We start from the raw sequence: 14,159 nt of genomic DNA on the forward strand, positions 1-14,159 counted from the left end.
TCTTAGCAAGTTGTAAGTCTCCCCGACAATTTTGTTAATCTGTATATCATAGGACAAGTCGTTCGTGATAATTACTCCCAAATCTTTTTCGGATCCTACTTTCTTTACTTCTTTGGTTCCAATTGTATATTTTCCTGATATTCTGTTTTTGCTTTTTCCAAACTCCATTATGCTACACTTCTTCGTATTAAAGTCCACTTCCCATTTCTGACTCCAGTTCCATACCCTATTTAGGTCTTCTTGCAGTGCTTCACAGTCCTCATCAGTTTCTATTTTCCTTAGCAGTTTGGCGTCATCGGCAAAGAAGCTCATGTAGCAGTTCACGTCCTCATCCATGTCATTCATATAGATAGCAAACATTATTGGTGCCAGCACAGATCCTTGCGGTACTCCACTGATCACCTCTTTCCAGTCTGAATATTTTTCTCTGAGCACTACTCTCATCTTTCTACCAGTCAGAAAGTCCTCTATCCATTTTAGTAGGTTTCCCTGTATTCCTCCTATGTGTTCCAGTTTTTTTAGTAGTTTTCTGTGTGGTACTTTGTCAAAGGCTTTTTGCAAGTCTAGGAATGCACAATCAGCCCATCCATTTCTTTCTTGCACTATGTCTATTAGTCTTGAGTAAAAGCATATTAAGTTTGTGGAGCATGATCTTCCTTGTCTGAATCCGAATTGTCTTGGGTTTAATATGTCATTGTCTTCCAGATGTTTTACCCATCTATTCTTGATTATTTTCTCACAAATTTTGGCAATGGTGCTTGTTAGTGATACTGGCCTATAGTTGGTGGGTTCTTCTTTGTTTCCTCCTTTGTGTATTGGTACAATGTTAGCGTTTTTCCAGTCCTCGGGTATCTTTCCTTCTTTGAGTGAGCTGTTTATTAAGATGTGTATTTTGTCTGTTAGTTCTTCTTTGCACTCCTTTAGAATCCAATTTGCAATACCGTCCGGGCCATGTGATTTTCTGACATCCAGCCTTGATAAATGTTCTGATATTTCCTTTAGTGATGCTGTAAACTCATTCATGAGGGGAGATTTCTTGTTTTTGTCTATGTCACAATTCGGTATTTTCTCTCTGGTGAAAACAGATTTAAAGTGATTGTTCATGACTTCGGCCATCTCTAAATCTTCTGTGTATTCTATGTTTCCTTGGCATAGTTTCACCAATTCCTGTTTGTTTTTAAGTTTACCATTCACATACCGATAGAATAGTTTGGGTTGCTCTTTGCATTTGTCTATAATATCCTTCTCATGGTTCCTTTTCTCCTCTCTTCTCACATTAACATACTCATTTCTATAGTTAACATAAATTTGCCATTTGCTTTGTTTTTTGTCTTTTCTCCACTTTTTCCAAGCTTTGTCCCTTCTGTCTTTTGCCTCACTGCATCTTTTGTTGAACCAACATTTAATGTACTCTCTCTCTCGCTTTTGTCTTGGTACATGCCTGTTTACCCCTTCATTGTAGTTTTCCATCAATATATTCCATTTCTCTTCCACTGCTGTTTCTTCCCTGTAAAATATTTCCCAGTTTGCATTCCGGAAGAATGTCTTTAGTTTTGTAAAGTCTGTTTTGTTGTACCTCAGTCTTCCTTTCCTATGCTTTTCGTTCCTCTCTATGTCTATTTCTTCCTTTAGTATAGTTTCGATGAGTACATGGTCACTCTTTCCAAATGGTGTCTCATACTGGACTTTATGCACTATTTCAGGCTCTGTTGTAAATATTAGATCTAGTTTCGATGGCTCTTCATTATTTCTGTACCTTGTGTTTTCATGGACCCATTGGGTCATTGTGTACTCCATGGTCATATCTAGCAGTACATTGCCCCACGAGTCATCTCCTCCTTGCACTGTCATGCTGTCCCAACAAATTTCTTTGCAATTGAAGTCCCCCATAACTACCAGATTACCCTTACCCATTAGTATCTCATTGAGTGATTTTCTTGTGTCATCTAGCATTTTTTTATGTTCAATTTCTTTCCAAGCGCTTGTTTTTGGAGGCACATAAGTCACCACAAACTTTCTACTTTTCATATTCTTGCCTTCGACTTTTATCATGATCAATTCAGCATTACCTTTGCCCTCTGCAATTTTTGTCACCTTTAGGTCTTTCTTGGCCAAGAACATGATTCCCCCTCCCTGTTTCTTGTCCCTGTTTTTTATCCAGTAGTTGTATAAACCTTGTCCGATAACAGTGGATGGTATTTCACCTCTTAGTTTAGTCTCTACAATTCCCATTATGTCTGGTTTTGCTTCTAACAGATAATCATTGAGTTCGTTCAGTCCCGAAATTAGTCCGTCAATGTTGGTATAGGCCACTTTTAATTTTCTTCCTTCTCCCTGGTTTCTTCTTCCCTTGTTTTGTTCGTTTTGAAGCGCCATTGTCTTAATCTCAAGTCTATTACTCTCCACTGGATGATGTGCCTGACTGCATTGCCTTTGACCTGAGCAGTGTGGAAGGGGACAGGGACGACATTTTATACAGGAATTGTTAAGATGGGAGAGGTGATATAATCAACTTTATAAAGTAGATATATGCATTGACTCATCCTTATATAGGAGAAAGGGTATTTAGTATAGATATATAGATAAGTCAAAGTAAGATGATTGTTTTCTGATTTCAGGTGAACCTGCTTCGTGCAGAGTTCAAAAGGAAGGAATCCCAGTTAGAGACTGAACGGTTGGATCGATATGCTGATTTGGAGTTGGCTGAAAAAAAGGGAAAAGAAAAGGTAAGGAAAACAACAGATAAACAGCTACATGATATAGTTTTCATTGCATGTCAGAGAAATGCAAAAGATTGGAAATAGGTTAGAGTACAGAGGTCATCATTGAAGAATATGGAGTCTTACCCAATGGCATTCTGTTAAATGAAAAATACTTATAACACTTTCCTTTCTCAAATACTTACCATTGTGAAGAGGAATTGATATATGAATGAATTATAAATTTTCAGGCATCTCGTATGATGAAAGAATCTGAAACAAAAATCATAGAGCTTGATAGAAATGCAGAAAGACTTCAAGGAGAATTGCATTTCAAGGTATGTATTTTGCCTTCAAGTTACAAGAAGAACAGTGTTACAAAATTACTTCACTATTGGTTACCGTATTTTTCGGACCATAAGGCGCAGGAAAAATCCTTAAAATCGGCCAAAATCGGGTGGTGCGCCTTATCGTGCGGTGCGCCCTATGTGTGGCTTCAGTGCAAAAAAATGCCTCAGATAGTGACGTACAATTTTGACACGTTTCGTAGCTAGCCTGCCGACGGCGACAGTGCATGATAGGCCTAGCAAAAGTTACAACCAAGTTATAACCAAGATGCATGTATCTTGACAAGAAAATTGCGAAAACTTCGACAGTTTTCGGGTCCATGCCACAGCATTCATTCACGCTATCATAGCTATGACATGTTAGCGTCCACAACACAGACATCCATTTTGCATTGGTATAGTCTCGCTCCACTTAGACTGTAGTCATTTGGGTATTTTTTTAGTTTTGATCATGGGCGCAATATAGCAATATACAATTAATTATTAATTTTGTAAATTAAAATGTATTAACATAATATGCAATTTTGTGGGCGGAAATGAAAATAAGCTAATGAACAAAGTCGGTGGCATAGGATCGGGACGCCAACATCTCTCACAATGACGACAACGAGGACGAGCCGGATGACATTTAATTTGCAGGTAATGATTTATTAAACACAGGTTAGGTTAGGTTAGACGAACTTATCACCATTTCATATCTTCGATGTTGGTATCTATCATAACAAACATGGCGTACCATTCGTCCGACACAACTTCGTTACTTACGAAATCTGTTTCAGCACTTTTTTTTTTTTCCGCTCACAAAAATGGATATTACGTTGATACATTATAATTTACAAAATTAATAATTAATTTTTTTATTGCTATATTGCGCCCATGGTCAAAACTAAAAATATACCTTCATTTGTAATCTTGTGTTTTTAAGTGAATAGAGAATTCCGGGAATAAAACTGCTAATGTTGGTTTTATTCCCCACAATTCCCGTAACGTGTTTGTTGTTTTTTAGGAGTATTGGCAGGGCAGACCCATGGAGGTGGTCTGATTTCACTGACCAAAATAAAAATATATATCATTTATTTTTGTAATTTTGCTAAATCCCAACAGATTTTTTCTCATTCAACAACGAAAATGTTGTTCTGAATGCACTCACATATGCATGATTATCCGATGACGAGACCAGGTGCGCCATATGTAAGGACAGGGAATAGCAAATTACGGGTGCGCCTTATGGTACGAAGCGCCTTATGGTCCGAAAAATACGGTAATCATCTGAATCCTTTGACTTTTATATTGTTTGAGGTACAAAATTGTAACATGTTAATCATATCACTTATCATACTGATGTATGATGTTATTAACTCTCATTCACATGTATTGGCATCACATCTCTCATCTTCCTTTTGTTGCAGGAGTCATTTTTACAGCTAATTTCACATATGTCATATTCACATAGATTAAACATCTTAATTTCTCTCTATGTTGATAAGGAAAAAAACAGAAAATTTTACTTGTCTTTTGAATAGATATTTAGTGTGTAATATGAAATGAAACAAATCTAAGAATTCCAACCATTATAGGTAAATATACTGTACATTGATAGCTTGACATTTTTATATGATTTCAGAGTTGTATATAAGCAGTAATATTTGTGTCTTGCATCATTGCCTCTGACCCAAGGCAGTGGGGGCAAGATGCAGGGATAATCCATCATCCAGGAGGAGTCAAGATAAGAGGGAGGGAGGGGGTGAATTGGAGTGGAGTATTTGGGGATTTTTTTTTGGCTACCTCCCTTGTAAGGGGGAAAAAGCCATTGGTATATGTATGTAATTGTGTGTATGCAGTCATTTAGCCCTGAAAGACTTGGTATTTTACTAATTTCACTCATCTATATACCAATGTTTTTTCCCCCTTTACAAGGGAGGTAGCTAAAGTCAAAAGGCATATACCCTCTCCCACCCATTTCATTCCCTCCCATTTCATTCCCTCCCATTCCACTCCCATCCACCATCCATTCCTCCCTCTCATCTTAGCTCTTCATAGATGGCAGGCCATCCCTGTGTCCCTCCCACTGCCCTGAGTCAGAACCAATGCAGCAAGACACAGCACATCCATAGCAAGGCTGCTTCACTTAATTGGAAACCTTCCTTCTCTGTCCCCTTGTGCAGAAAAATAGAAGATGGGGAGAAATCCCTTCAGTGTGCATCATGGGAGTAAATTAAGAAAGACCACATTTCTAAAGGATGTGAAGAAAAACAGTTTTCCATATAGATGCATAAATACCTGGAATAGCTTAGGAAGTGATATAGCCCAAGCTTAAACATTACACGAGTTCAAATTTAAATATGACAATTGGAAATCAAGGATATAGATTAAGTTGGAGCTGTAAATGAATTGGAGGCTAGGTAGGATCAATAATTTGAAAATAGGAGATGGGACCCAACGAGCATTGTTCATTTTCCTGTATACTACAACTAGGTAAATACAATTAGGTGAATACAGAACCACTCCCTACCCCCTATAACCCCCTATCCACCACCCTCTCCTTTCCTTGCATCACATTATCATCTATACACAGCCATTCTCTACTCACCCCTATCTCCTGCCTTCTCCCCTCTTTGCTCAACAGACAACTCCCTCTTGCTTAATGCCCCTTTCACCCCATCCATCCTTCTCATCCTAGGTCATCCCTTCATGTTCACTTCATCCACCTCTGGCTTCCACACCTCTTTCATTAATCTTTCTTCATTCATTCTTTCCATGTGTCCAAAACATTCCAATACTCTTTCATCAACCCTATCTCCCATCTCCTTTTCCACACCCACTCTCCTCTTCACTTCCTTGTTTCTCACTAATTTTAATCTTGAGTTATATATTATGAAAAGTTATACATACATACATATACCAAGGCTTTTTCCCCCTTCCAAGGGAGGTAGCCAAAAAGGGAAAGGCATAAAAACACTCCCACCCATTTCATCCCCAAATACACTCCACATCCCTCCCACCCTCCCTCTCATCTGAGCACCTCCTGGATGACGGGTCATCCCTGCACCCTGCCCACCGCCCTGGGTCAGAAGCAGTGTTGCAAGACACAGCACATCCACAGCAAGGCCGCTTCATTTAATCGGCGACCCCCCCTCTCCGTCTCCCCTTGCATATAAGGAGAGGACGGGGAGAAATCCCTTCGGGCTGCGTCAAAATTTACTCACACATACTACCCCCCCACCCCCCGCCCATTCCTCCTCATGCAATCACAACATCATCCATATACAACCATTCTCCACTCACCTCTGTCTTCCGTCCTCTCCCTTCCTTCCTCAACAGACATTCCCCTCTTCCCCAAAGCCCCCTTCACCCCATCCATCCACCTCATCCTAAGACGTCCCCTCATGTTCACTCCCTCCACATCTGCCTTCCATACCTCTTTTACTAGTCTTTCTTCACTCATTCTTTCCATGTGTCCAAACCATCCTAATATTCTTTCATCAACCCTATCTCCCAAATCCTTTTTCACCCCTGTTCTCCTCCTCACCTCCTCATTTCTCACTCTATCCAGCCTAGTAACCCCCACCATACTTCTCAGACACCTCATCTCAAACACATTCAAACTAATAATAATGAATAGATAAGATGCACCCCAAAGGGATTTCTCCCCCATTTTCTCTATTTTCTGCATGAGGAGATGGAGGGGAGGGGACACTGTGTAAGTTAGGCAGCTCTGCTGTGGATGTGCTGTATCTTGCTGTATTGCTTCTGAACGGGGCAGTGGGCAGAGATGTGACCCTTCATCCACAAGAAATTAAGATAACAGTAAAACAAAGGTAGTAGAATGGGTGGGAGAAGGTGCCTAGCTTTGACTTGGCTACCTCCCTTATAAGGCCAAAGAAGCCCTTGGTATATAGATGGATAGATAAATGAAACACATGTAATTAATCATATGATTCATTCATCCTTGCAGAACCAGGAAGTCCAAGAACTTATGACCCGTATCCAACGTCTGGAGCAAAATCAAGGAGAAAGATCAGCTAGTTCCCGGTCTAATATTGTATCTCCAGGCAGATCTCCTGGCAAATCTGTTTCCAGCTTTGCTTCAAGGTAATTATCAGAACTATTTTCTTCTTTCTCCAAATTTTCACCTTCACAGATTTTTGGATTATGATATATTACATAAATGCTTTTTATGGGTGGGTCATTATAAATATGAAAGTGTGATTTTGTTGTTGTTGTGCAGCTCTTGGAGCAGAGCAGATGAACACTATTATAGAGACCCAAAGTCAGGCCTCCAGGTCTTGACCCCTTCCCATATTCTTTTTAGAAGTCTTTGGGATGGGACCTGCCTGGAGGACTCATCCTGTAACTGCTACTCAGAGCAGCTACATCAACTCTCTCAAGAATGCACCTTCATAATTTTTCTGCACTGAGGGGTGATTCTCTGATGACCATCCCTCTTCCTTTACTATTAGCCGGAGATGTAGAGAACAACCCTGGGCCCATCACAAATTACATATGTTCAACATACTCCAAACCCATCACTGCAAGCTGACATACAAGGGGCTCAGTTCAGTGCAATTCATGCAAAAACTGGGCCTGCCTCATTTGTACTTGCTGACGTAAAACAAAACACAAACACCTGGACCTGTTCTACATGCCCATCCATAACTTCATTCCCATCATCCCACCCCCAGCCTGTATCCATATCCACACTATTCAAGATTTTAATAAAAAAACTTGATGCTGAAAGATACAAAGATGGGTCACCATGAGCATAGCCCCCTTCCTGTATAATACAACTAGGTAAATACACTCCCACCCTCCTCCCCAATCATTACCCTACCTCCTCCTATCCCTGATCCTAATCCTCCCCCACCTGTACCCCAACCCCATACAGCAACCAATAACATGACATTTATGTCAGCAAATGAACCACATGGCATACATGCACTCACCAACATTGCAAATTATAGCTATTCACACAACACTATACCTGAGATCTGGAAGCATGGGAAAATCATCAAATCCTCAAACCCAACAAATATCCAACCCAACAGTTCCAGCAACACACTGCCCAATCACGCCTCATACTACAGCTCATCACCCCACTTACCCCCCTTGCTGAATCACAACACAGTTTTAGACCACTACACTCTTCCAGTAAACCTCATACAAAGAGCTTTTGTTGGCTTCAATTCAGATAAGCCCCCACACAGAACACTTCTCATAACTCTAGATATTAGTAAAGCTTTTGATGCCATCCCCATGTCACAATCTCACAAAAAATATATATATATAACACAGACATGCACAATGATACCAAAAGATGGCTGGCCAGTTATCTGGCTGGTAGAAATGACCATGGCAATGATTGGCCATAAAAGAATAAGAAATCCATCAGGGCTGCATCAAAATATCATTCACACATACTCCCTCACCCCCCCATCCCCCACCCACTCCCTTCCATGTATCACAGCATCATCCATACACAACCATTCTTCACTAACCCCTATATTTTGTCTTCACCCTTCCTTCCTCAACAGACATTCCCCTCTTTCCCAATACCCCATTTACCCCCATCCATCCATCTCATCCTTGGTTGCCCCCTCATATTCACTTCCTCTATCTCTGCCTTCCACACCTCTTTTACTAACTTTTCTTCACTCATTCTTTCCATGTGTCCAAACCATCCCAATGCTTTTTCATCAACTCTCTCTCCCAACTCCCTTTCCATCCCCACTCTTCTCCTCTCCTCCTCATTTCTCACTCTATCCAGCCTAGTAACCCCTACCATACTTCTCAGGCATTTCATCTCAAACACATTTAAGCTCTTCTTCTCTTATGTTCCATGTTTCTACCCCATACAGTACTGTTGGCACAATCACCCCTTCATACAACTCTTAGCATTCATTCCCGAATGTCTTATTTCTCATTACACTTTTTAATCCCCCAAGGCATTTACTTGCTTCTCTCAATCTACATTCTACCTCTACTCCTCCCTTTCCCACCATATTTGCCCCCAAGTATCTAAAGCTAGCCACTTCCTCCAGTCTCTCCCTTAATTTTCACTTCCAATTTGCTGCCATCCTCTCCCCTCTAAGATTGGAAACCCTCAACCCCACAGCAGCAAGCAATGATCCTTAGGTCCTCCCACAGAGTCTGGGAAGAAATGTTGGACTGTTGTTATTAGTGTAGATTTCTTTCTGTCACTGGCTGGGAATTAAAGGAGGAAAGGAACAGATACTTAAGGAATACAGAGAACATCTTCCACAAACAAGAGTATGGAATGAAGTAAAGGTGAATGAATTGATGAGAAATACAGCCAAACAACTGGAAAAAAAGTGTAACCCAGAAGGCCAACTTTTACTGTGAGAAAGTGAAATAGGAAGATGGAAATGAAAAATTCTAGGGCAACATATTCTTTAACATTTTTATTTGGTTTAATGTCACAAACTCACCATCTCAGAGAGGGCAAAGGGACTGCCCCCTTCCAGAGGAATTTTTTAAGCAGGGAATTTGATATAATATGCCTTAAGCACAAACTTGTTTGCAGCCAGCCAGGGTTCAAACTGCCCCACTCCTGATCTCTACCCCAAGTAGTGATGCTTTAACCTGTTTGGCCAGCCAGCATACCATGTTGTTGTTGTCGTTCCCTAGACTGCCTGGCTGAGCAGTCCTGTCTCCCTGAGGAGCACCATGGATGGAATGGGGTTTTCCCACAAATCCCTTACATAGTGTATATTCTGGTGTTGGCATACATGATTGTGTACAATGCAGTCCTCCATAATGTGCTGTATAGTATGGGGTGAAGTGTTACATCCTGGACAGTTATCTCCGAAGCTGTCATCCAGCCTCTTCTGGTAACTTAGAAGGGCTGGATGGTGGCCACATCACACTCTGGCTAAGTGGACTCAGAGGAATGGATATCAGGGGGTCTGGTTTGCAGCAATATACTGTATTGTCTTTTAGTTTGTTGATGGAGCAGTGAGAGATGTGATATGGATATGTTTCTGGAGTCTGGTATCTGGTGGTTGGGGCAGAAGAAAAGAGAAGAGAGTATTTGTGTGTGATATAGGTATTTGGGTGTTGTTTTAATGTTTCTTGGCTTGTGTGGGTGTTCTGCCATGTAGTGTAGTGGGTGGGCTATATTTGGAGGTTGTGGCAAGTGTTTGTGTGCCTCTCATATCAAGGTGACCCTTTACTTTGAGGACTTTTGTTTCATAGTCTATATGGTCTGTAAGTGCTGTATTTATGCAATCTGTAATTGTTTGTAGAGCTTTATTCTGTATAGTCTGTAGGGTGTTGTAGTCTGTCTTAATGAGATTTGGAACCCAAGCAGGATTTGCATGATTTATCACTGAATACACATATTGTTTGTATACATACATACATATACCAAGGCTTTTTCCCCTTTACAAGGGAGGTAGCCAAAAAGGAAAAGGCATAAAATAATTCCCACCCATTCCATCCCTGAATACACTCCACACCCCTCCACCCTCCCTCTCATCTTAGCACCTCCTGGATGACAGGTCATCCCTGCACCTTGTCCACTGCCCTGGGTCGGAAGCAGTGTCGCAAGACACAGCACATCCACAGGAAGGCCGCTTCATTAAATTGGCGACCCCCCCCTGTAGTAATAGTTTCTTTGTTGTTCCTGCAATTGATTTAAGCAGGTGTGCATTTGTCTTCATGCTTGTGATGTGTTGAATGCAGTAGTGAATGATATAAATACCCAGTGGGTGAAGGAACCTACAAGATTTACAGATGAAGGTACACTTGCAAAACTGTATTTGAGCTTAACCAAAGACCCTGAGGTGGTTGAAACATTGAATTAATGGTGTCCAATATTTAAGAATGATTATGTGGTCCTTGAATTTATGCTGGAAATCAGGAAAACAAAAATAAGAGAGAAAATATACAAAGAAGGATCAGCTATGCTTATTAAGTTGGAAAAAAAAAATAAAAAAGTGGATTGGAAGGAATTCAGTGAAACTAAAGAAATGGAGGAGAAATGGGACTTTTTCTTGAAAATTTACATCATAGGAGTGGAAAAGTATGTGCAAAGATGTGTGGGAGAGAAGGACCACCCCCCTGCCCCTCAAAAAAAAAATTAAATAAACGAATAATATAATAATAATAATAATAAAAGATGTGCAAAGGGAAAACAAAAGAGATACGGCCTGGGAAAGGTGACAATAAAAGATCTATAAAGAGAAGAGTACAAAAGAGCCAGAAATTACATACATACATATACCAAGGGCTTCCTCCCCCTCACAAGGGAGGTAGCCAAAATCAAAGGCATAAATCCACTCCCACCCATTTCATCCCCACATACTCCACTCCCATTCACCACCCCTCCCTGTCTCTTTTCTCGGCTCCTCCTGGATGATGGGTCATCCCTGCATCTCGCCCACCACCCTGGGTCAAAAGCAATGCAGCAAAACACAGCACATCCACAGCAAGGCAGATTTATTTAATCAGCGACCCCCCTTTCTGTCCCTTCATGCAGAAAAAGAGAAGACAGCGAGAAATTAATGTACAAACATAATAAGAGAAGGGGGAAAGAACTGTGAACGATGTTGATAAGTGTTAGGATCAACCTAAGCTGTTCTACAGGTTTGCAAATAGTAAATTGAAGCACAGAGATGGAATATCTATGATGAAAGTTTAAGGGGTAGTATATGAAGAAGCAAGAAAGTAGGCTGAAATAATTGATAAAAGCTTCTAATCAGTGCTCAGTAAGGATGAGGAGTTTGAGGGAGAAAAGGGTGTAGATAAGGAAAATGTTATAAATAACATAATATTGGAAGTGCATTAAATGTTTGTATACATTGATAAGTAGGCCATAGGACTAATGTATATACAGGGATTAGAATTTATTTCTGCTGTCCAAATTGTGCACCTGCTACTGTTCTAAGTATGATTAGGTTCTTGCTTTACTTCTCTAATCAAAATAAAAGAAAACAGATTAAAAGGTAATGTGAATCCATATTAACAAGAAAAACAGCTACAAGTTAGAAAAAAAAATCTTGTCACTGATAAAACTGATGAAATATATATATGTGTGTGTGTGTGTATGTATAATTCTACAGTAGTAATGTTTTTTCATAGAAATGCTGGTTGGGTATTAGTTTTTAGAGGTAAACGGACTTGGGATAATACCTGGCATTTTCTTAATTTGAAGTATACCCTGTATAGTTGAGCATTTTCAAAGAAACTAATGCTTTTACAAAATTCCCTAATCTGGGGTAAATTACAACTTCTACTAATATTATTACGACTGTAATCACTACTACTACTACTGCTGCTACCACCACCATCACTACCACTGAAATATAAACAATAATAGTCAATAAGAGTAAATATATTGGCATGTGGTATTGTCACATTTCATGGTTTGCGTCGCCGAAGCTCATCAGACCATATTTGCCCATAATTGATATGGGATTTCGTGAATTAGTAATATTATACACTAGAGTAGAGAAAACGTGCATGGGGCATGAATTGTTAAGCTATATATATATTATTTATTTATTTGATTTATTTATTTATTTTGCGTTTCTATCCTTGTGGATAATTTCGCGCTGACGGGAATTGTTTTGTATTCGTTATTGTGACTCGTAACATTCGGTATCTAACGTCTTGATAAAGTGCAATAGTATGAATAAAATGAAAAATATTGACAATTGAAGTTACAGAGACAGTATCTCATGAATGTATCTATTATGTGTAATAGAAGTAACTACATACCACAAATTAATTTCATATTTTGGTCTAGTTTAGTTACCCCTAAATTTCCACTCCACGTAATATTTTGACCATTATTTTAAGAATAATTCAATAAATAAACTGTCTCAAATGATTGTGAATCATATATATAATTTAAATGTTTTCGTCTTCATGGTAATATAGGTAAAGTTAGTTTATTTTATATGAATAAGATATATTTGTATAAGTTTGATTGGAAAAAGAACCTACGAGTCAGCAGGGTGAGTATGTAAGTAGTTCAGATGATTTAAATTGATTGTGTTACATCCTTATCATGGGGATACGCAGAGTCAATGATCGTGTAGTGAGCCTCTGTCGTGCTGCGTCCACATGAATTTACATCGCATCTCGTATTTCGAGTTGCAATTTTTGTAGCCTCTTTACTTTACAAGAGGCAATCAAATCGATTGAAAATAGAACTATGTACAGTGAGTAACATAACATTTCCTAAATCAAACATCACCTGAAAGATAATCGAGTGTTCAATTAATTTGTAGATTTGACTTTGGTAAGAGCGCACCCAGTGTTCAGCATGCACAAGTGCAAACAGAAGGAAAGGTTCCTGAAGTCAAGAACGAGCGAGTATGTATGCAGGTATCAAATAATGGAGGTAAGGGACTAACTTTAAATTTAAACATATATTGTTTATGCTCAATCCCCATTATTTTTCTCAATTTGTAATATAATATATATATATATAAATATATATAAGCTGTGGATAATTGATAGGATTAGTATTAATTTTGATGTAAAGTATGTTTTTGCTTTATTTTTTTATGTAGGGCTTACTTTTTCACATTGTATTGTTGTAACCATGATTTACTTTGGGATGTTATTTTGATTTTTCCTCTTGTACAGCATAAATGAAATCTTATTTTGACAGGATAATGCTGCCACCATAATCCCTTGTATGTCGTAAAAAGTGACTGAGACCAAAACAGAGACAAACAAATTAGTCCCAATATTTTTCGTTTTGTTTAGGTGGCTGAAGAAGGATCCTCCAGTGATTGCTGCACTGGTGACCCCCCACTTCATGGGGAATCTTCCAATGATGAAATGAAATTAAGAATATTTATTTCAGGTGTGCCATGTGGAAACAGGAGAGCTTTGTACATTATGTCTGGTTGGGAATCGACCACAGGCACTGCCCCATCAGCATCAGATCAGGATGCAGCTCGGCAGCATTTGTGCTTGGATCCAAACTTAAGCAGTACCTTAGCACACATGTTAACCAACACCAGACTGGGAAGCAACTGGGTAATTGTTTTCCAGAAGTTTTTGTAACTTTGGAAATATTGTTATATATTGTTTATTGTTCCACACAGCCATGAGAATAATAATAACAGTGATAATTGTT

The 14,159-nt window shown here is 39.3% G+C and overlaps 1 protein-coding gene and 1 non-coding gene across 5 annotated transcripts in view; both read left to right on the forward strand.

The window, feature by feature from the left end:
* The window catches only part of LOC143018550 (uncharacterized), a 123,026-nt gene that overhangs the window by 98,088 nt on the left and 10,779 nt on the right, over window positions 1–14,159 (forward strand). For all 4 annotated transcript variants that reach the window (XM_076174012.1, XM_076174009.1, XM_076174010.1 and 1 more), the window contains 5 exons: window positions 2,619–2,726; window positions 2,951–3,037; window positions 7,002–7,138; window positions 13,300–13,412; window positions 13,884–14,059. In XM_076174012.1, coding sequence (XP_076030127.1) covers window positions 2,619–2,726; window positions 2,951–3,037; window positions 7,002–7,138; window positions 13,300–13,412; window positions 13,884–14,059 — 621 coding nt within the window. The remainder of the gene's footprint in view (window positions 1–2,618; window positions 2,727–2,950; window positions 3,038–7,001; window positions 7,139–13,299; window positions 13,413–13,883; window positions 14,060–14,159) is intronic.
* LOC143018827 (U4atac minor spliceosomal RNA) lies at window positions 13,065–13,179 on the forward strand. The gene has a single exon (XR_012965776.1). It is a non-coding gene; the product is annotated as a U4atac minor spliceosomal RNA (small nuclear RNA).

The sequence above is a fragment of the Oratosquilla oratoria genome, chromosome 35, assembly GCF_046742065.1.
Source record: "Oratosquilla oratoria isolate Oo_2021 chromosome 35, ASM4674206v1, whole genome shotgun sequence".
NCBI classification, from domain to species: domain Eukaryota; kingdom Metazoa; phylum Arthropoda; class Malacostraca; order Stomatopoda; family Squillidae; genus Oratosquilla; species Oratosquilla oratoria.